At 36.7% G+C, this 24,234-nt stretch overlaps 1 protein-coding gene across 2 annotated transcripts in view; it reads right to left on the bottom strand.

Annotated features, from left to right (window-relative positions):
* The window catches only part of VEPH1 (ventricular zone expressed PH domain containing 1), a 4,140,519-nt gene that overhangs the window by 3,583,346 nt on the left and 532,939 nt on the right, over positions 1 to 24,234 (bottom strand). For both annotated transcript variants that reach the window (XM_044070483.1, XM_044070484.1), the window contains exon 4: positions 1,140 to 1,314. In XM_044070483.1, the coding sequence (XP_043926418.1) occupies positions 1,140 to 1,314 (175 nt within the window). The remainder of the gene's footprint in view (positions 1 to 1,139; positions 1,315 to 24,234) is intronic.

Raw genomic sequence — 24,234 nt, 5'->3', positions numbered from 1 at the left:
TGATAAATGGAGAAAAGCAGACAAGTAAAGGGATGTTGATATGGATAGGGTATAGTGCCATTCCATTACACTGTCCAGGGCCCCATTTGACCAAGACCTGACTCTGATGGTACTTGATTTTTGCCTGACTATTTATTTGTATAGATATCCTCTCAAGGACAAAGTCTCAGATCACCTTCTCAGCAGTTCTGTAAATGAATATCTTGAGTCAGTCCACCTCCACTCACTTGCAATGATATATATTCTTATCCAGATGCAAACCCAGGACATACTTCACTGTCAGCGCGATCATTTAGATGAAAAGCATCAAGCTGTTGCTTTACTTACTGTAATGTTTGCTTTGTTTATTTCTTCCCAATACCTCAGGTTTTTCTATAAAGACACTTGCAAGACTGAAAACATAACTGCTTATTTTCTTTCTATTAAAGGATGACTGCATTTATTTATGAACAACTAACCTCCTATAGTAAAGAGATGATCCAAGGGTGCACTGATATAAAAGTATATATTTGGGGCCTACGATGTTAAATATGCAACATGAAAGAAATTACAAATGAGGCTTGCTTCTGTTTCAGTTTACAACAACTTAACATGCAAAACAGCCATCGCCTAAGTCAAAACGAGTCACATAAAAGAAATAATTAATCATTTTCTTTTTGTTGTTACCATCCTAAGTAATTAGTACAATGGAACTTTAATATGCTTTTACGTCACTTATGCAAATGCTAAATATGAAAAAGTGGCAACATGCAATATCTATGACTTTGCTGTCTTTCCACATGACTACGTGAAACCGGATTCAAGTGACAAACTGCAAAAGCTATGACTATACTTTCCACATCATTAAGTGAAACCAGATTCCTTGCTCAGCTTGGGCTTGTTCATAGAAGAAACATACATGGAATAAATATTATTTGATTAGTGATCTGGCTTCATTATATGGTTTTACTGTAACTAGCTCACATGCTGTTTTTTAGAAATGCTTAGTTACTGCTATTAATTCAAGAATCCTGCATACAAACTTCAGCATTACTGTGGAGGCAGGGGGAAAGTTGCTAAAAATGAACACAAGACTGAAAGGAAGTAATTTACTGTATTTTCAGTAGTCTCGTAGGAAATTGGCATTCTTGCCATCCTACCTTGAAGAATACTTTGCACAATGGCTTCTGTGTGGTCAACCAGCAGCTCTGCTTTAGCAATTGCAGCCAGCGATAGGTAACTTGACATATTTCTGCATAGCTCTTTGTTGCCTCTTTGTAAAAATTTCACTGCCACGGGAATGGCAAGAGACATCATCCGTGGTCTGTTATAGTTCTGTAAAAACAAAGGAATGATTAATAGTTCTAACAGTAAAACAAAAAATGAAACATCTTACTAACAAGAAATGCCAAAGTGAATTAGAAAGCATTTTATACTGCTTGTTTGCTTGCTGACATAAGGAAAGAAAATGCTATAGTACTATTCCATGTGGAAGAAATTCCATCCTGCACAAATAAACATTTCTGAAAACTGTGCTATGGGGGAAATGGCTACAAATTTCACAAAATACGAAAAGTTCCCGTTATTTATTATCAACTACAAGTAAGCAACAAATACGTTTTTGTAACACAAACAAGGTACAGCATGTTCTTCGTGCAAGGATGCAACTGTTTATAAGGCAGATGTGTAGAAACTGCTTTCACAGCTGTGTTGTGCCCTAAAGCAGAGATTAGAGGACTTCCTGCTAAGTGACATAGGCATGTCACAGAGAAGGAGTCTCATTTCTACATACCTTGCCTTAATATTGTGAAACAGTGAGTAAGGCATTTAACTACCCATATTTCCTGATCACATTTTAAAGCTTACAAAATGTGTAATGCCTAATCTAAATTCTGATTATATAATCCTTTGCTGATGAATGCTTTTTCTTGTGAAAACATTTTTAAGTTGAGCTGGCAGTGAAATATTATTCTCAAGGTTTATTTAGCCTGTTCATTTTACAAGCCTCTTCTCTCAGCAATGAAGTTAAAAAAATGAGTGTAAGGATATAGAACACATCACTACTGTAATTGTTCTCTCTCTCTCTCTCTCTCTCTCTCTGTCTTAGAACAACTGCTATTTGATAGACATAATGTGAATTTTTGAGTCTGAAGTTTAAAGTTCATGCATTTTGTCACCATTTATATCACGCTATCGAAAGATGAAAACAGTGAACGCTATTTCATCGGCCCCAAAATATCTAAACACCAAAATATCGAACATTCAGAGCAGCAAATTTTTTCCCATGGAAAAAATTCACTACTCCAAAACACATACACACAACACAAGCACACCAAACAAACAGCAATCCACACACATACACTTAAAATCCTACAACAAATCCTACATTAAACTGAACATACACAACTATCTACCCACTTACCTTAACCCAAACCCTAACCCTAAGGTCCATCACTATCGCATACTCACCTAACCTGCTCCCTAACCCTAACTCACTTAAACTGCCCCTAACCCTAAAGTCTGTCACTATCGTACACTCGCCTAACCCACGCCCCAACCCCAACTCACTTAACCCGCCCCTAACCCTAACATTCACACAATCGCACACTTACCTGAACCCGGCCCATAATTTTCTACCACAGCACTAAGAATAGCGAAACCACAGAAACAGCCAACCAAATTCTTTCCCCAGGAAAGAATTTGTGTTCTGCAGCTTCACTATTCTTAGCATTCGCTGAATAGTGGCCGATGAAATAGTGTTCGCTATTTTCATCATTCGATATTGTGATATAGAACCTTTTGTCACACATACTTAATAAATGGCACTCCCTTAATCTTCTGAGACTCTCCCTATCAGTCACATTCTTGATTAAAAGTACAATCACATTGATAGACCACTCTAACCCACCTTTGCCTGGTTACTTTGGCTCATCCTACTAATGCCACACCCTTGTCCCTTGACCACTGTCATAGCCATTCACTGTATTTCCTAGTCCTATTTTCTGTCTTTCCTCAGTGTACTGGATGTTGGCACATGTACTTCATGGGAATGCTATCTGCAATCACCACCTCTAGTATCCCTCTATCACATTCCTGCCCCTGTTTCTTACCTCCTTATCTGTTTCCTTTGATAAGTCACTGGTGCCTAGATACATCAAAACGAGTGTTCCTTTCTCCCCCCTCTAGTAACTCCTTTGGTCTTCTCCTCTCATGATTTACTAAATCGAAGTACTGAGATCAGTTGCCAGTTTAATAATTTTCCAGCAATTACTTGTGCTGTGAGAGTAGCAGATGATGTGGTCCAAAAAGGGACTAATCAGCTTGAAGATGCAAATGATGTCACTAGATAAAGAAGCACAGATTATACATTTGTATATGTGTGGAATGGGTTGGGGCAGTATGTACCTACATCGTAACAATATGACATAACAAATGAAATTTAATTTCACCAGTTGTTTTCAGATAATTCTAACTCATCAGTTAAAAATACCGATATGGATATTCTAATAGCTATGTCCTACCGACAGGCTGGCATATCAGGGTGTAATAAAAAGTATTTCTTTTCAGGTACATGTATCTTTGTGTAATACTTTTTACATAATAAAATGTTTTATTACCATCCTAAATTATGTAATTAATCAATTCCCGAACCAAACTTAAGTCTTATCACTCTATCACATTTCCAATTAAGTAAAGCGTAAGATAGAGGACATTCTCTAGACAGCAGGCAGAAACAAAGCTGTTTTAAGTTCTGCTGTTGTCATTTCTTGGCTGCCACTGTCAGTAATAAGTATCTAGTGCTAGTCATGTTCTTAACAGCACATAGTAATCTTACTAAGATCGCGTCCTGAGATAGAGAAGCGCTGATCATGGGCATTTTTAAACAGATGTTGGAGTGCAATCATGGCACCCTGTACACTACTAAAGGTTATAAACACTGCATAATGAAAAATAAAACACTGAAATGATTCCTAGAAATACAACCCTCTAACTTTACCTCTACAACCTAAATCCAGTATCATTTTAATAAAAAAAACCTAAATATAAAATCAAAAAAATATGGACTGCAACCAGTCAATCAGAAAACAGCATTGCCAGTTTAAAGGACTAGAAATGAAAATAGAAAATATGATTATAATGCCTAAAATTATAACTAAACTTTAAAACACAACCCAAAATACTCTACTAAAAGTAATAACTTAATTGACACCATAAAGATCACACATGAACTATGGTAGAAATCTTCCTAAAAGATAACTCATTCATTAGAACTGATAGAAACTATATAAACTCCTATTTAGTACATAACAGAACTCACAGCTATCCCTATTTTCGGAGAGCATTCCTACTTTCAGGCCTGATTTACCTCTGTACATGATGTTCCTACTTTTTGAGGTATGTCTCTATTTTCAGGCTTGAGTTAACCATTCACATAATTTTCTGACACCCCCACATGTGATTTTTAAAGCTGTCTGGAACACAGCAAACTACATTACATGACCAACATACTAATAGAAACAATAATTTATAAAAATAAGATACACATCCTATATCTCCATTTTTCCCGAAACAAAAATAAATGACCCCTTGTGGTAGAATTTTCCAATGCAGTTCACTAAAATCTACAAATTTTACACTTTCTCTTTGATAATGTGCTAATATTTTTGTACCACTTTTGCCACACTGTTTTTGAACATGTGCCTCTGTGTAATAAGAGTTGTGTGCTATTTTTATTCAAATGTTGTGCTAGTTAGATGTCTAGATTTTTGGCTGAATGTATGTACTTTTCAAGGCCTTTGTGGTTGCTTTCAATGTCTGTATGTTGAAAGGTATGGCACACACTCTATGAAACAATATAATTACTGCATCATTTTAAATTATCTGGAAACAGCAATTCAGAGTAAATAAGTAAAAAAGTGGACGAATGGAATGTGCAGGAGTCTTGATCATGTGACACATCATACATCTGTATTACAATGAAGGAGTTTGATGACTAATGAGTTTGACACTCACCATGAGATATATTCAGTAATCTGTCATAGCTATAAATTTTAGGTAATGCACTCCAAACTTCTAGATATTCCATACATACATATATATGATGGGTATATATAATATATAGCAGTACTATTCCACACTTCGTCAAGCCCAAGTCATCAATATCTAACTCATCAAAACTCAGGAACAGGCTTTAATATGGGTCCAGTATGGGAGTGAGTACAACACTAACTTATTCAGCCAGTTAGCTAAAGTTCTAGAATGGACTTTAACGTGTCACACATGGCAGTAAGTTCAACATTCTCACATTCAGTTGTTTTGATGCATCAAGAAACAGTAATTAAGCTTGATGATGCATCATTGGCTGACCAAAGTGCAAGCTGACCACTTACAGCAATGTCATATCCATATATATATATATATATATATATATATATATATATATATATATATATATATATACATATATATATATATATATACACACACACACACACACACGTATACATGCATACATAGTGTGTGTGTGTATCTAGAGAGCAAAAAAAGAAAGACAACCAGCTGAACTACTGCCTGATGTCATTATCTTCACAGCAGTGCAAAAGTAACAGTGCTAATCAAAGTTTATGCATATCAGCTAGGGATTATAAGCATTCATATAATTTATTTCTCATGATGAACATATTTCAGATGTAGATTCTATCTATCCCGATGAAGGGCTCACATTATTGTAAAAGCTTAACTAAATGTAAAACCTATGATGGTCCAGTAAAATGCATCATGCCTTGCCTGTGTTATAGTGTTTTAAGTTTGTGGATCAGCACATCATTTCTACTTTGTTGTTTAAATAAAAAGAGAAGTTATCTTGTCAGAGACTGAAGTTGGACAATTGCACACCAGTGAGGGTTCACATAAGTAGAAATACTGTCAGAGGATCCTTTCATCTGCATCTGTACTCACTGTCACTGATTGCACTGGACCAGACGGATGTGTGGGTAACATAAATATTGCCAAATAACGGCATTGTGTGTGGACACTGCAGAGTATGCTAGTGAGGAAGATAAAGAAATTCACCATGGTTCTGCTAAAACATTAAACATTCTATATTATAGAGAGTGAGGGTAAGGGGTAAAAAACTGGGTGCAACTTTGGTGTCAGCTAAGCAGTACTGTCATCAGTTGGCTGCATTTGTCTTCATGGGAATGCTTTAAAAACAATAATAGAACTACAATTATCAGACCCCCTGCCCCCTGCGGTATAGCCATGAAAAGTGCAGTCACATCAGTCGCACCTGATATAGTCCCATCAGTCGCACTTGACATTTACTGTGTTACAGGGCTGAGGTTGTTTGCCTGGAATAGGCTGGTTTCAAATTTAAAAAAGCTGATATGTTTAACATTGTAAAGTATTTTTGATTTTTGTTACTGTGGATCACTTGTGTGTGATGAGTAAAGGCTTGTTGCTTTGGAACACTACCTGGGTTTCATGAGTTTTGGAAATTATTGTGAGTAAGCTCATCAACAAAGTTTTAAGACTACTAGTTTTTCTGTTTTTTTTTTTTCCTCAACACTTATGTTGGTAAGATTGAAAGTAAACAGATTCCTGTGCCTGTTCATTTTGTTTACGGTGCTTAGGTTGAGAACATCACACAGTATGTCTGCAGTTTAACTGCTACATAACTGCTACCTACTCAGAAAACATTTTCATTAAGCACTTAACAACAAGAACCCTAAAGCTTAGTGGCTTGCATGGCATTTACAAATTCCACATAAGGTTGTGTATCTGTCTGCTGTGGGACATTAATTCTAATTCCACATAAGGTTGTGTATCTGTCTGCTTTGGGACATGAATTCTAATTCCACATAAGGTTGGGTATCTGTCTGCTGTGGGACATTAATTCTAATTCCACATAAGGTTGTGTATCTGTCTGCTGTGGGACATTAATTATAATTCCACATAAGGTTGTGTATCTGTCTGCTGTGGGACATTAATTCTAATTCCACATAATGTTGTGTATCTGTCTGCTGTGGGACATTAATTATAATTCCACATAAGGGTGTGTATCTGTCTGCTGTGGGACATTAATTCTAATTCCACATAAGATTGTGTATCTGTCTGCTGTGGGACATTAATTCTAATTCGACCTAAAGTTGTGTATCTGTCAGCTGTGGGACATTAATTCTAATTCCACATAAGGTTGTGTATCTGTCAGCTGTGGGACATTAATTCTAATTCCACATAAGGTTGTGTATCTGTCTGCTGTGGGACATTAATTCTAATTCCACATAAGGTTGTGTATCTGTCTGCTGTGGGACATTAATTCTAATTCCACATAAGGTTGTGTATCTGTCTGCTGTGGGACATTAATTCTAATTCCACATAAGGTTGTGTATCTGTCTGCTGTGGGACATTAATTCTAATTCCACATAAGGTTGTGTATCTGTCTGCTGTGGGACATTAATTATAATTCCACATAAGGTTGTGTATCTGTCTGCTGTGGGACATTAATTCTAATTCCACATAAGATTGTGTATCTGTCTGCTGTGGGACATTAATTCTAATTCAACCTAAAGTTGTGTATCTGTCAGCTGTGGGACATTAATTCTAATTCCACATAAGGTTATGTATCTGTCTGCTGTGGGACATTAATTCTAATTCCACATAAGGTTGTGTATCTGTCTGCTGTGGGACATTAATTCTAATTCCACATAAGGTTGTGTATCTGTCTGCTGTGGGACATTAATTCTAATTCCACATAAGGTTGTGTATCTGTCTGCTGTGGGACATTAATTCTAATTCCACATAAGGTTGTGTATCTGTCTGCTGTGGGACATTAATTCTTTACTTCAGTCTACCATGAGACATGCATAACACAAATGTATTCTGATCAACTTTTGGTGCTCTATTTGTTTTATAACTGTTTCAAGTTTTTTTTTGTCTTTTCTCTCAAGACTGTGCATGACCAAGTTAAGGTGAAGGGTATTATTCATATTTATTGCTTATTATTTGTTGTGGAAGCACATATTCCTGTGCAAATTTTACTACCTAATGCATATAACTGGCAATGACATTCACATGTTTCTGTAAGCTACTATTGCACACCGGCAGGGATACTTCATTGCACTGTATATTGGACAGACTGTAGTCTTCATCACATGTAACATCTGGCACTATATGGCACGGCTCGGCCCATACTTTTCAACATCCAGACATTTTAAATAGGAACCAAGGCCCTTGAAAAGTAGATACATCCAGACAAAAAAATCTTGACAATAAGATATACTTCACAACTCCACCACTTCACTGAAACATATATTAAAAAAACAAAAGAAGAGGCAGAAACACAGCAAAACTGTTTGATTAACTTTTACTTTAACACACTGGTACCTCGGCTATTCGCCTTCAATGGACAAAATACAAATGCAAACAACCAACTTTATATACATAGGTCCAAACCCCAATGAATCCAATTGAATATTAATTGAAAAATTACAACTTATTTAAAATGCTAAATACACATTTTTGCAGCATACACATTTTTAAAGTAATACATACACATTTTATTTTATTATATCAAAAACAACCATCCTAAACATTTTAAATAACTTATTTTAAATAATTCATTTAAATGCAGCTAATTCAAAATTGATTAATGAACTATTCTACTAAACTTTTTATTATATATATATATATATATATATATATATATATATATATATATATATATATATATATATATCCTTTATATAAACTCAGAAAACATGACAATGCAAATTTCATCAATACAAATATTTATAAATATGAAAAAGAGTTAATTTACTAAAATTTCATATATTAACCTCAAGATTGAGACCCCTAGGAAATAAGGTCCCATAATTGAGAATGAACTTACTTTCCATCTCATTCAACCTTCTCACAATATAAAATGTGTATATATTACTTTAAAAATGTGTATGCTGCAAAAATGTGTATTTATCATTTTACATAAGTTGTAATTTTTCAATTAATATTCAAGTGGATTAATTGTGGTTTGGACCTATGTATATAAAGTTGGTTGGTGCATTTGTATTTTGTCCATTGAAGGTGAATAGCCGAGGTACCAGTGTGTTAAAGTAAAAGTTAATCAAACAGTTTTACTGTGTTTCAGCCTCTTCTTTTGTTTTTTTTAATATATGTTTTGGTGAAGTGGTGGAGTTGTGAAGTATATCTTATTTTGCAATGTCTTTGGATGTGGCAGACACAGTTCCTGGGGTATTCTGAACCCCAACAGATGTTAAGAAGTTATTGTTTGCTGAATTGATTAAGGAACGAGAAGCGAAACTTGCAAATCATGACTTTTGGCAAGCATCTGGTGAGATGGACTGTAACTTTCAATTTATTCAACTTGAGCACCTGATGATTAAAGAACTGAACCTTTACTATGATACCAAGCTACTTGAAAAGTACATTGGTATGAAAGTGACACCGAGGGGTTTAAGAACTGACAATCTGCCAGACGGTAATTTCATGGAACATGAGCAGGATCCTTTGCATAAATGGAGGCAAGTTTCAACTGATTGCACCTTGGGGTGGATTCGTGTGCTGGTGAAAAGGAACAACAGGAATAGTGAGAAGCTTCAACAACAAATAGTCGATCTGCAGCAGAAATTGCGTGCCTCCATTTCTGGTGAGTCTTTTTCTTGGAAAATAAATGAACTGAATAGTAAATTGGGCGACTATGAGTCAGAGGTAACTGACAGAAAGAAAAAGAAGCTCCTACATGATTTAAATGACTTTGATAATGGTTTGGTCTTCAGCTGTTAGCGTAACTCTCGGTCATTGAAAAATAGGAAGAAAGGTGGTCATATGTCTACATAACGTGATTCTTCAGCCTCGTCGCTAGACATTTCATCTAAAAAAAGTGTTTCTTTTGAAAATATTGATGGTGAAATTGTGTTGGATTCCTCACAATCACAGGTTAATGAGAATGTGGCAGCTGGGACAAGTGCTCAACAGCAGGCAAAGTTGAGAAAGAGTCGCTACAAGGGGAAGTAGGATCGCTGAACTTTTTATGTGGAAATTATGATACCAGCTGTCTAAATAAAGGAGCTTTATGCTCACCTTTGGGTTTGTGCAATGAGGGACAGAGTGTTGCTGCAGAAGCGGCAGCCAATGCTGAATTGGACTCTTTTGTTTTTATTAATGTAAGTAGTGGAAGTGCATTTCAAGAAATAGATACTTTAAAAATAATTAATTTATCTGATATGCAATTGTGTAGCTCACCTATTTCTTTGCTAATGAAGGGGACAAACATTGTGCCTTTTAAGGTACCTTCATTGGCTGATGTATTAATTGAAGCTAAAAAGTTTTGTAGAAAACTGCATCTTACTGTGTTTTTTGGTAAAGATAAAGATGCTGTTAAGAATGAAGTTAACTTAAATGGGGATGATTTGCTTTTGAATGTTTCTATTTATGATATCCCTGGTGATGAAGAAAATATGTTTGTTCCTGACTTGAATTGTGATATTCTTTTAAATGATGATTCTATTCCTGATGGCGATGGTTTTTCTACTGGCTATGAGAAATTGCTGGTTCCCCATTTACCCAATGTAAGTAATTTTATGCCACCTAAGCTTTCATCTGCTGTAACTCTTTTTGAGCAACTGTTTTATAGGAGAATTGAACATGACTATCGAATGTTTGTTAAGGGTAAACAAACCTTTAACATCACCAAATGTGAATGAGAAAGTTTGAATGTGTTGAGGGCAAAATTGAGTGATTATGTGTTTAGGCAGGCAGACAAGGGGGGTAATTGGGTTCTCATGAATAAGCAGGAATATAAGAAAATGGTTTGTGATTTATTGGATGTTAGTGAAGACTATATCAAACTTAATCACATCCCAGTGAATGAATATAATACTGAATTGCTTGAGATTTTGGAAAGAGGAGAGCATTTGGGCTTTCTAACTAAAGAAAATGTTAAAAAATTGTATATTGTAAAGCCTGTTGATCCAATTTGTTATGCACTGCCTAAAATACATAAGAGCTTAAGCAAACCAACTGGTAGGCTCATCATTTCTGGGGTAGGTTCGTACTTACAAAATGTAGGTTTGCTTTTGGATTCTTTATTGAATACATATTTAAGTAAAGTACCTGCCCATGTTAAAAATACTGATGAGTTATGTAAGGTATTTAATATAGTGAAATGGTATCTTCTTCTTCTTTCAGCTGCTCCTGTTAGGGGTTGCCACAGCGGATCAACTGTTTCCATTTCTTCCTGTCCTCTGCATCTTGCTCTGTCACACCAACCACCTGCATATCCTCTCTCACCACATCCATAAACCTTATCTTAGGCCTTCCTCTTTTCCTGTTACCTGGCAGCTTCATCCTTAGCATCTTTTTCCCAATATACTCTGCATCCCTCCTCAGCACATGTCCAAACCAATGTAATCTTGCCTCTCTGGCTTTGTCTTCAAACCTTCCAGCCTGGGCTGACCCTCTAATATATTTATTCCTAATCCTGTCCATCCTCATCACACCCAATGCAAGTCTTAACATCTTCAACTTTGCCACGTCAATCTCTGACTCCTGCCTTTTTGTCAGTGCCACTGTCTCCAACCCGTATAACATAGCTGGTCTCACTACCCTCTTGTAGACCTTCCCTTTTACTCTTACTGGTACTCGTCTGTCACAAATTACTCCTGACACTCTTCTCCACCCACTCCATCCTGCCTGTACTCTCTTCTTCACCTCTCTTCCACACTCACCATTACTCTGAACTGTTGGTCCCAAGTACTTAAACTCATTCACCTTTGCCACCTCTACTCCCTGCATCCTCACCATTCCTCTATCCTCCCTCTCATTCACACACATATATTCTGTCTTAGTCCTGCTGACCTTCATTCCTCTTCTCTCTAGAGCATATCTCCATCTCTCCAGGGTTTCCTCCACCTGTTCCCTACTCTCACTACAGATCACAATGTCATCTGTAAACATCATAGTCCACGGGGACTCCTGTCTGATCTCGTCTGTCAACCTGTCCATCACCATTGCAAATAAGAAAGGGCTCAGAGCTGATCCTTGATGTAATCCCACCTCCACCTTAAACGCATCCATCACTCCCACCGCAGACCTCACCGCTGTCACACTACCCTCGTACATATCTTGTACCACTCTTACATACTTCTCTGACACTCTCGACATCCTCATACAATACCACAACTCTTCTCTAGCCACCCTGTCATAAGCTTTCTTTAAATCCACAAAGACACAATGCGACTCCTTCTGACCTTCTCCATCAACAGTCTCAGAGCAAACATCACATCTGTAGTGCTCTTTCCTGGCATGAAACCATACTGCTGATCACTAATCATCACCTCCCTTCTTAACCTAGCTTCCACTACTCTTTCCCATAATGTCATGCTGTGACTGATCAGTTTATTACCTCTGTAGTTACTACAGCTCTGCACATCACCCTTATTCTTAAAAATTGGTACCAAAACACTTTTTCTCCATTCCTCAGGCATCCTCTCACTTTCCAAGATTTCATTAAACAATCTAGTTAAAAACTTCACTGCCATTTCACCTAAACACCTCCATGCTTCCACAGGTATGTCATCTGGACCAACAGCCTTTCCATTCTTCATCCTCTTCATAGCTATCCTTAATTCCTCCTTGCTAATCCACTGCACTTCATGATTCACTATCCACACATCCTCCAACCTTCTCTCCCTCTCATTCTCTTCATTCATCAACCCCTCAAAGTACTCTTTCCATCTGCTCAACATACTCTCCTCGCTTGTGAGTATGTTTCCCTCATTATCCTTTATCACCGTTACCTGCTGCACATCTTTACTAGCTCGGTCACTCTGTCTAGCCAAACGGTACAGGTCCTTTTCTCCCTCCTTAGTGTCCAATATTTTATACAACTCTTCATACGCCTTATCCTTAGCCTTCGCCACCTTTCTCTTTGCCATGCACCTCATCTCCTTATACTCTTGTCTACTTTCTTCATCTCTTTGACAATCCCACTTCTTCTTCGCCAACCTCTTTCTCTGTATATTCTCCTGTACTTCGTCATTCCACCACCAGGTCTCCTTGTCCTCCTTCCTCTTTCCAGATGTCACACCAAGCACCATTCTAGCCATCTCTCTTACTAGCTCTGCTGTAGTTACCCAGCTATTCAGTAACTCTTCACTGCCACCCAATGCCTGTCTTAACTCTTCCCTGAACATCACCTCACAATTACCCTTTTTCAATTTCCACCATTTGATCCTTGGTGCTGCCCTCACACTCATCCTCCTCTTCTTGATCACCAATGTCATCCTACAAACCACCATCCTATGCTGCCTAACTACACTTTCCCCTGCCATCACTTTACAGTCTCCAATCTCCTTCAGATTGACCCTCCTACATAAGATATAATCCACCTGTGTGCATCTTCCTCCAGTCTTGTATGTCACCCTATGCTCCTCCCTTTTGTTAAAATACGTATTCATCACAGCCATGTCCATCCTTTTCGCAAAATCCACTACCATCTGACCTTCTGCATTCCTTTGCTTAACACCATACCTACCCATCACTTCCTTGTCCCCTCTGTTCCCTTCACCAACATGCCCATTGAAATCTGCTCCAATCACCAGTCTCTCACCCTTGGGTACAGTCATCACCACTTCATCCAACTCACTCCAAAATTTTTCTTTCTCATCCATTGTACACCCAACTTGTGGAGCATATGCACTAACAACATTCATCATTACACCATCAATTTCCAGCTTTATAAACATAACTCTATCTGACACTATTTTTACCTCCAAAACACTCTTAGCATACTCTTCCTTCAGGACAATGCCTACACCATTTCTCCTCCCATCCACACCATGATAAAACAATTTGAAACCGCCTCCGATACACCTAGCCTTGTTCCACTTCCATCTGGTCTCTTGCACACACATTATACCAACTGTCCTTCGGTTCATCATATCAGCTAGCTCCCTCCCTATACCAGTCATACTGCCAACATTTGAAGTTCCAACCCTCACTATCACAGTCCTAGCCCTTACCTGCCTTCGGGCATGCCTTCAGCCTCTTCTCCTCCTTCAGCCGACATGGTATGATGATTGTTATTGGGTTGTTGTTGATGTAAATTCGCTTTACACTAACATTCAGACCAAGTGGGGTCTTGATGCCATGTGGAATATTATGGGGGATGGGCCAAAGACTGGTTTTGTTATTTGGTTGCTTGAATTTTGCCTTACTCACAATTACTTTAAATTTGATGGTGATGTGTTTTTGCAACATAAGCGTACAGCAATGGGGGCTTCTTATGCTCCAACATATGCAATTTTGTACATGGGATATTTAAAAAACTGTTCATCTGTAGTACTGATTTCTTTAAGAAGCATGTATTGATTTACAAGTGGTTTATAGATGACCTTATTTTTCTGTGTAGTGGTAATGTTAGTGAATTTGATCAATTTTTTAATGAGTTAAATTCCAATAGTCATGGTTTAAGGTTTTCTCTGAAAAAAGGTGAATCTTGCATTCAATTTTTAGCTGTTGTGCTGTCTGTGGAGAGTTGGAGGAAAATTCAATATAAACCATTCAGGAAGGATACATCAGTTAACAATTTTCTGCATGCGGATAGTATGCATCTTCCCCATTTGTTAAAATCATTACCCCTGGGGGAATTTAAGCACATTTGTAGAAACACCTCTGAAGAGAGGTTTAAAAAGAAATTTGTAAGGGAAGCCAATGACAGGCTGGTTAAGCAAGGTTACAAGGTTGAGCATTTAAATCAGGCGCTAAATGAGGCATTGGAAATAAAATCTGGCAAAAAAGCTATGAGTAGCCATGAATCAGTTATAAATAAGGATTTGGTTGCCAATGCCGGTGATAATAAAATGCTCTTCTTTGTTTCTCAATATTCTGTTTTTTCAGAGGCAATGAGAAGGGCGCTTTTGTACCTCTGGTATATAGTTTGTGAAGATGTTAAAGTTGGTAATTTGTTTCCAAAGTATATTAGATTTTCATATGGTAGATATGCCAACTTAAAGGAGTTATTGAATATGCCCTTAACTAGAGGCCTAAGTGCTGATGCAGGTGTCTCTGCTTGTAGGGGCTGAAAGGTATGTAATTTTATTAAAAACATTTCTGGCACATTTATAAATGGTAGAAAATTTACTTGTAGGGGTAATTTTGGTTGTAACTCTTGTGGGGTAGTTTATATTGTGGGGTGTGGATGTGTAGATGTAAAATGGTATATTGGTCAAACAAAAAGAGCAGTAAAGGTTAGGGTCATGGAACGTTTGAGGGATATCAGTAATAGAAACTTTAAGAGTCCAGTTGCTGAACACTTTGTGAATATCCATGGGGGGAGCACTAGTTCCTTTTTCTTTACTATTTTGGCACAACCTGTGTTAGTTGGGTGGGTGATATGGTGAGAAGGTTGAATGAGTTGGAAAGTAAGTTAATTCTCAATTATGGGACCTTAATTCCTAGGGGTCTCAATCTTGAGGTTAATATATGAAATTTTAGTAAACTAACTCTTTTTCATATTTATAAATATTTGTATTGATGAAATTTGCATTGTCATGTTTTCTGGATTTATATAAAGGATATATATATATATATATATATATATATATATATATATATATATATATATATATATATATATATAATAAAAAGTTTAGTAGAATAGTTCATTAATCAATTTTGAATTAACTGCATTTAAATGAATTATTTAAAATAAGTTATTTAAAATGTTTAGGATGGCTGTTTTTGATATAATAAAATAAAATGTGTATGTATTACTTTAAAAATGTGTATGCAGCAAAAATGTGTATTTAGCATTTTAAATAAGTTGTAATTTTTCAATTAATATTCAATTGGATTCATTGTGGTTTGGACCTATGTATATAAAGTTGGTTGTTTGCATTTGTATTTTGTCCATTGAAGGCGAATAGCCGAGGTACCAGTGTGTTAAAGTAAAAGTTAATCAAACAGTTTTACTGTGTTTCTGCCTCTTTTTTTTTTTTTTTTTAAATCTTGACACCTAATTAGCACAAAATCTGCATACAAAATAGTGTATAATTCTTCCTGCTTCCAGTAGGAATGTGGGATACTACTCATACATGGATGTTTAAAAAGGAGAGTAACAAAATGAATGAAAAATATAAGCACATTGCCATGGAAAACAATTAAAAAATAGCCAAATAAGAACATTAAAAAATAAAAACACAAGTCACCAAGGACGATAAAACATAACCCAACTTTAATAAAAATTATTGCAATGACTCTGATGAAACCAGGCAAATGTAATGGCGAAAGTGTTTAGTTGAAGTTCTTTTTATTAAAGTTGGGTTACATTTTATCATCCTTGGTGACTCGTGTTTTTATTTTTCACATTACCATGGAGACAGTGTCCACGGTGGTGGTACTGCGGTAGCGTTGTCGCCTCACGCTGACCGGTTCGACTCTCAGCTAGTGTGTCTTCTGCGTGGAGACATGCATGAATGGGTGTACCTTCGCTGAAGGTTGTGCATTAGGGCTGGCAACTCAGCACGTAAAAATCAACTGCCAATCATTAGCGGACCGGAGTTCTGCTGTGGCGACCCCTAACCGGGAAAAGCCGAAAGACACAAAACCAAACCATGGAGACAGTGTAAAATCTGAAGACTTTATTGCAAAAATCTACCACGCAAGGTAATTTATTTTTGCTCCTGAAAAAGAAGATGTAAGATGTGTCTTTTTTCTTTAAATTATTAGTGCCGCTGATATGTTGGTCAGGTAGTGTGATTTTTTTGTGTACTAGACAGATTCAAAACTCGTGTAATGAGTGTGATTTTGAAAAAATTATGGAGTAAAGCAAGCCTTAAAAATAAGTAAATATCTACAAAAATAGGTACATTGTGTGCAGGGGTAAATTAAGCCTGGAAAAAGGAATTTTCCTCCAAAACAGTGACAGTTGTGAGATCTGGGTGGCCACAATCAGGACATATTAAGCCCCATAAGTGTAGGCTATGGGAATGACAAGTCTAACAGAGATCTGCCATAATGGCTTTGTGTATGACTAACACAGGCCTCTTATCTATGTTACTTGTTCTTGACTGCATTTCCTCATCCTTGTTCCTTGGGCTACTCTAATTCTTGGATAACTGTATGATTTATTTACCTTTTTTTTTTTTTTTTTTTTTAATTCCAGTTCCCTGCTGAAAGCCAGAGCTGACAGATTTTTTTTAATTATATTTTTAAAACAGACTTTTGAAACAGCTTTTACTATGTAAGCACCATCTTCGGAACATTTAATCTGTTATGGTTATGAATATTTTAATGAGTCATGTTTCAATGGCTACACTCATTTGATTACACTTTTTTTAGGGGGGGTGTTGAGTTTTCTTGGGTATAGCACAAACTGTATTTTAATGGTGCTAAGAGCTTCAAGTTCATAAGAAAGGTGACAGTAAAATAAAGGATATTTGTGTATTTGTGCACCTATTATGCTGCTCACCCAAGCTGTTCTAAAGCCCTGTGTACAATTTTCGACCTACCCTTCGGTACTGGCCATGCAACAAAGATTACATGCTATTTGTTAATGAAGTTACTTTTCTCTACTTGGAGTCAATAGTGAAAGTATTTTGTGAGCCATCAGCTTGTGCATGAAGTAAGACTATTTACTCTGAAGTCCATCTAAATAATGCCTAAAGCATGTGGTATCTAGACATGTGATGCTACTTACTGGTTAGGCCTTGTGCTTGTCCATATGTGTGTGTTTGCATGTGTCTGTGTGTGTGTTTGTGTGTATGTGTGTGCATCTGTTGGGGATACAGGGCAGAAATGATGTGGACTAAGTTTCAAACAGAAAGGCACCACCTCCATAGAAGGTAAAATGCAGAAACTTGAACTTTATTCTCAATAAGGTGGGAAACATACTGAGTCCAGAACAAGCAAAACATATTCTTTTGCACACTAACATATCTCTTCCTTTCTCAAACTTCAAAAAATGCTACAGCTGTGAATGTCCATCCCTGAATATGGGGGTGCATGGAATTTGCCTCACTGCAAAATAAAATGTATAATTTTGTTTCCCTAGTTGTACTGGTCAGCAAAGGCAGAGTCTGGGTTTTGGCTACAGTTCGTCTACAGGTAAATGTCCTGTAGTCTGAAACTTTATCCTTCATCCATGGGATTAGCTTGAGAATGTGGTGTTCATATCAGAGTTTGTTTGCTTTATCATAGAGTCGGTGCTATTCAGAATAAATAATAATGAGAGTTAGACACTTGAGAAAGCAGTCTTACAAAATTACCTATAACGTGAAAGTAATTTGGAACAAAATAGATACAGATCAGTGGTAGTATAGTGCAAGGGCCTTTTCTACAGAGTTTGTTAAAAAGCATGTAACAGAAAGACAAACAATTCAAAGCTGTCTTAAAGAGATGTGGACATCTACATAAGAGCTGCGAAAATGTGTTAGCACTATAACCTGACCTTTTGACCTGGCTTCTCAGAGGCATTCACTCAGAAGCTGAAAGTGTCCAAATTACAAACAGCATAAATGTGAAGCAGATCAGGCTAATGATACCTATGGTAAATTCTGATGAGAAATGGACAGGCAGGAGCTAGGAAATACTTATTCATTGGTAATGATAATTTTTACACCTGGAAGAAGAGTCATGAGGGAAGGGGAGGCACGTCAACTCCTTGCAACCTTCAAATCTTGGCTAAGTGCTGCATGATTCCCCTTAATACTGGGGGTTGGAAGCTGTAAATTTAGAGAATAAGACACAGAGTTTATTAGAATTGCATGAATGCCTGGGCTGTTTACATGCTACTTGTTTTGATGTAGATGTCAGTACACTTGGGCATTGCCATGTAACCCACATGTGTATTACCTGTGCTGAATCCACCATTGAATACTAATTTTAGGACACAGACACCATGAAGGTCAGTTTCTCCCAAGAGAATTGGAAAAACTTAAAGTACCTAGATGAAACATATGCTAGCTGTCCAGTTGATGCAGTCCCATACTATTAATCTTGCCATAAGTGATATGAGTTCAGGAAAAGCTACAGAGAGATGGAGTGCTGACAGGGAAAAGGACATGATCAGTTTGGTCCCCACTACTGGGGGGCAGGTTAGCCAAGGTACTAATAGCAGCACCCTAGCAGTGACTGGCATGACGTAGCTGGTGGGGGAGGAGGTTGTAGCACTGTGTATTAAGTGGGCATGTACATAAGCAGGCATATCACAAAGATACCATAACCCATTGGAGAACATGACAGTTGACTGATGGCACTTTTAGCAAGTGCTGAGTGATCAAGGAAATTTGGGCAAAGTAATTTTTCTGATAGTGCAGTTTACTTTTTCTCCCACTGTTGTGTTACCTTGAAGAAGGTATATTAAGTTTGTTGGGTGTGAGGGGATACAAAGGGGCTTTGCAAAAAACTGACCTCTGAGACTTGCTGAAAGTTGTTCCAGTCTTTATTTTCAATCAATCGGTACTCAATGATAGAGATGTCAATCGATCAACATGAATCCAGCACATTCCCATCTCTGGAGGAAAAGGTCATCCAGTCTCCATGATGTATAACAGGCAACAATGAACACAAATTATCACCTGCTTTGAGAAATACTGGATTACAGGAAACTGCAAAAAGAAATGAAGACAGGAGTGCAGAATGCAGTTTCTCATACAAATAAGTTTAGAAGAAAAAAAAATGCATGCCTATAATCCTACTGGTCACATACAGTATACAGCTGCTACAGTTGAGTGATCTAGATGACAGCATAGTTCCTATCACTGGATCAGTAGATTTAGCAGTGGAAATGGACTGCTAGGGCTTCACAATCTGTATAAGTCCATATCTAATATTTATCAGCTAGTTATTATTTCATTTTACTGCTTAGTCGGTAGTTTATTCATTCCAATGTTCTATTAATATCTGTATTTCTTTCCTTTTGATATTTGTACACACCATGCTTACTGATCAAGACTATAACACATTTATGGAATATCTTCTCTCAATTTTCAAACTAATGTGAACCAGGAATCCTCTCACTGTTTTAGAGATGTACCCCCTTCTTGTTTTAAATTGTTTTCCTTCATTGCAAATCATTTAAAAAAAAAACATTATTATTCCCTAGGCATTCCTGAATGTTACCTGATGATGTATGCACATCAATCTAATTTAATTTTGTTTTGTCTTCAGGTGAATTCTTCTGAGGACTTCCAACATTTTCACATTAACAAACTGAAAAGATGGTGAAAGTGAATACTTTGAAGTGTTTACTGGTGGGCATGGAAAGGCTGACCAAATGGGCTAAAAGATGACAGCCGACATACACTGAAGAAAGATGCAAATTTCTGCAGAAGACACAAAACCCCTGCTGCATGGCATCATAAGTTGGATCCACATCTTGGATGCTGATGGTTATTACATTTATTGCAGGTATTCGATTATCATCAAGTAGTTTCACATCAACAACTTTGGTTAGTAAGTTGCAACACTAAAACAACAGGTGGTGGTGAGTCTTTACTGTGTGAGGAAAATAAACCTATATTTTTTTGTCTGTGACTGGTAGAGCTGCTTTCTCTTTTACTCACTTAATTTTGTTTTCTGTTTTAACAAATATGCTTGGCCTGGAGGTTTTTTTTTTTTTTTTTTTTTACTTCTAATAGCAGTTTTTTTCCCCAAAACTTCTTTATTAAATTTAAACATATGACAAATGCAATCTTACATTTATAAAAATGAAAAACATACAAAATGATACCATTTTAGTTGCAAACAGTTTACATCACAGACAACATTGAAACAACTGCAGTTGTAAACATTATATATCACATATAAACCATACAGTCATTGCCATTTAAGCATTATATGGCTCATTCAAATCCTGTCTGGCCTGGGGTTTTTGACCTATGTAAGAGGTAGACACTTAAATTATTTAGGCTGCAAACTTCACTTATTTTTTTCATTGGTTAATTGTCTCTTGGGTGATACTTAAATACACAGCGAATTTCTGGCCATTTTTTTTTTGCAGAAAAGAGTTGAAGCCTGCATAAAATAAAGCACTGCTGGTGGTTCCCTGCTGGGTGAGGAAAGCAAACCTATGTCTGTGACTGATAGAGCTGCTTTTTCTTTTACCTACTCTATTTTGTTTTAAAAAATCTGCTTGGCTTGGGGGTTTAGTTCTATGTGAGAGGTAGCCACTTAAAATCATCTAGGCTGCACATTTCACTTATTTTTTCATTGGTTAATTGTCTCTTGAGTGATACTTAAATACACAGGGAATTTCTGGCCCATTGTCTTTTGCTGAAAATATTTCAAGCCTGTATAAAGTAAAGAACTGCTAGTGATTCCCTGATAGTGTTTCTCACCAACCCTCCCCTTTGCTCATGTGCTTTTTAAACATGGTGATTTTAAGCTGGCCACCCCTACTGTAAATTGAGCTTAATAAGCTCCTCCCTTTCTATACTGCTGTTGATAATATTGAATTATTTATTTGCCTTTCCTTGTGCTTGTATTGAAAACATGTATTTTGCCTCTCATTGTCTGTTCTACTGATTTACTTGGTCTGAATTCATTTTTCTAGCTAGCTGTTGGATAAAATAGTGTATTCTTACACTATAGCAAGAATGTGTTTTTACATCAGGAGGTCGGGGGATTTTCCATCTACTGCACTGGGAGGTAGCCTGGTCTGTTTAGGATGGGGAAACACTTGAGATTTCTGCACCAAGAAAATAAATATACTCTGTATCTCTATTGCATTTTTTAAATTGCATTGTATCTAATTACTGTATTATTTAAGCTTTTTTTACTGTTGTAACTGCATATTTTCTGCACTTGTTTTTAACTGTATCTTCAGCCTAGCTAGCATAGTCTAGATTCAGACCTGCTTTTTGTAATACTTGAGTTTTGAAATAGCCATCTTATATTAAGAAAGACTCCCCTCCACCCTTGTGGCAAAACAGTGTGGATCCAGCCTTGTCTGAGCTGGGATTGCTGGAGAAAGGTCCATTGTGTATTTTCCTGCTGATAGATTAGCTTAAAACTGTTTAATTTCACCTGTATTTAAGCCTCACATTTGTGTGTCTCTGGGTATCTCGCAACATGGGTTACCAGTTCTCTGTATAAACACAAACACCTTGAAACACAATTGTTCCCTAGACAACTGTCAGTGAAACCCTCACAAGCTTCTCTGTTGCACTAAAGGCAACTCAGTTGCATACTGAGCAGTGTTGCCACTCCTATCATTCACAACCTCTAGTTTAACAGCTCTTGATAGTCCTAGCTCAAAAACTGGTCAATCTATCCCACTTCTTTCCATAATAGCTTGATAGCCCTTGTGCAAAAACTGTAAATCTAAGTAAAGCAATGACCAGGTGCAAAGTGCACAGTTACCAACACACAGTGGTCTTGGCTGTTTCCCTCCATGTGTTGGTATCTGTGCACTTTACACCTGGTCACTGGTTTATTTGAATTTATAGTGCTTCATTGGTGGCCTTGCATGGTTTTATTTTTAGTTCTCAGTTATTTGTTTGGCTTTTTGGTGCATCTGTGCACTAATTCATGGAGGCAAATCAGGTCCTGGACCACAGCGACAATAATGGTCATTTTGACCATGGAGATTTCAGCACTAAGGAACTTAACAGTGTGACAGTGGATTTGTGCAGTTTGAATATGGAAACTCAACAGTTAAAGGATGAACTAAGACAATTGGTTGACCTGCTATCTCAACCAGGTAGGTCTTTACCATGTGGTCAAGCGACTGATTCTCCTTTTCGGGAAGAACTTACCTTTCCAAGAGTAACAAATGAAATGGATTGCTGCCTGTTTGACTCACTTCCTAATACTTCATGTCAGTCCCTAGATGAACTGGCCTCCAGGCTGCATAGCTTGTCTTACTGACAGGATTTTCAGCAAAATACTTTTGGTTCCAAAATTGAGAGAATTACTTCATCCTTCCATGATGTTTGCAACCAGGTACTGTTAATTGAACAACTATTCATTGTGTGACTTCATGCAATACTGACTCTTACCAGTCTGTGTACATCTTTATGAACTTAAAACATTTTAAAAACTAGTTGAACTCACATGAAGGAAAGAATGTTTTTAGTAATTCTTTCAATTGCTCTAAGAATTATAAATCTACACCACTATTCCCATGGATTCTTTAAAAGATGGAATTCACTCTTAGAGTATAGGTTAAGTTGAAAAGCTTAAAGTTAGATATATATTTGAAAGAATGTATTAGAAGACAGCTTGTTCCTTAGGGTCTGTGTGGTTTTAAATTCCCCAGTGGTTTAGACTATGATGATGACATGGTGAAGGATTCTACTAATTTATTTGATAATACTTATGCAGCTTATTATCACATATAACAAGTGTAACTTTAATAAGCTATTGTATGAAGCTAACAATTTGAATAATTTTATTAGAAATGATTTATTATTTGAATATTTTAAGGACACATATGAAAATGCTTTTATTAAGGATGACTGGAGATGTGATTAAATTAAATGGAAAAACAAGAAAATACTTAGGGATCTAAAACAATATGCTGACAAAATTGCTTACCCACTGAAATTTCACAAAAACAAAGGTAATGACACCTTAATAAAAAGTATTTATGACACAAATAGTGACTATACAATACAGAAGGAGGTTTTTCAAATAGGGAATGAAGAAACAACCACTATTGGCAAAAATAATACTGAATTAGCAGAATTTTCCCCTTAAGTCCCCCACTAGGCAAGCAGAAACTACTAATTCCAATTTAGGTGAAGCCACCAGGGAAAGTAAAGAGAAAAACAAAGGCTTAGTAATTGTGGTACATGACGATGGAGTGACACACACTTTAAACAGTTACCACGTTTATAACTATAGTAGTATTACAATCACCCCTGAGCATGTTTCTGTCTTTGCAAAAAGGGTTTAAATTTGTACCATCTGGTAAGTTTAATATTTGTGATACCTTAACAGAACTTAAACTTTTTATTAGAAAGTTAAATGTGGCCCTCTTATATAAAGAGAAAGAAAGGATATGTAACAAGGAAAAAGAGATTATATATACAAAAAGTCTCTTTAACCCTCCATTACACCTCACTTTGCATGTTTTTGAATCAGCTTATATGGCGAACTTGGTTAAGTTACCCATGGATAAGAATTTACATAAGTCTTATAATTTGACATACAATGAAAAAGTGACTTTGGAGGATTTAGTATGCAATTCCAATATTAGAATTATGATACCTGATAAAAGTGGGAGGACAGTTC

The sequence above is a fragment of the Protopterus annectens genome, chromosome 4.part1 (genome assembly GCF_019279795.1).
Source record: "Protopterus annectens isolate FY-2018-M chromosome 4.part1, PAN1.0, whole genome shotgun sequence".
In the NCBI taxonomy this organism is placed as follows: domain Eukaryota; kingdom Metazoa; phylum Chordata; order Ceratodontiformes; family Protopteridae; genus Protopterus; species Protopterus annectens.
Note: the sequence above shows the minus strand (reverse complement) of the source record. Positions and strands in the feature narration are given on the sequence as shown.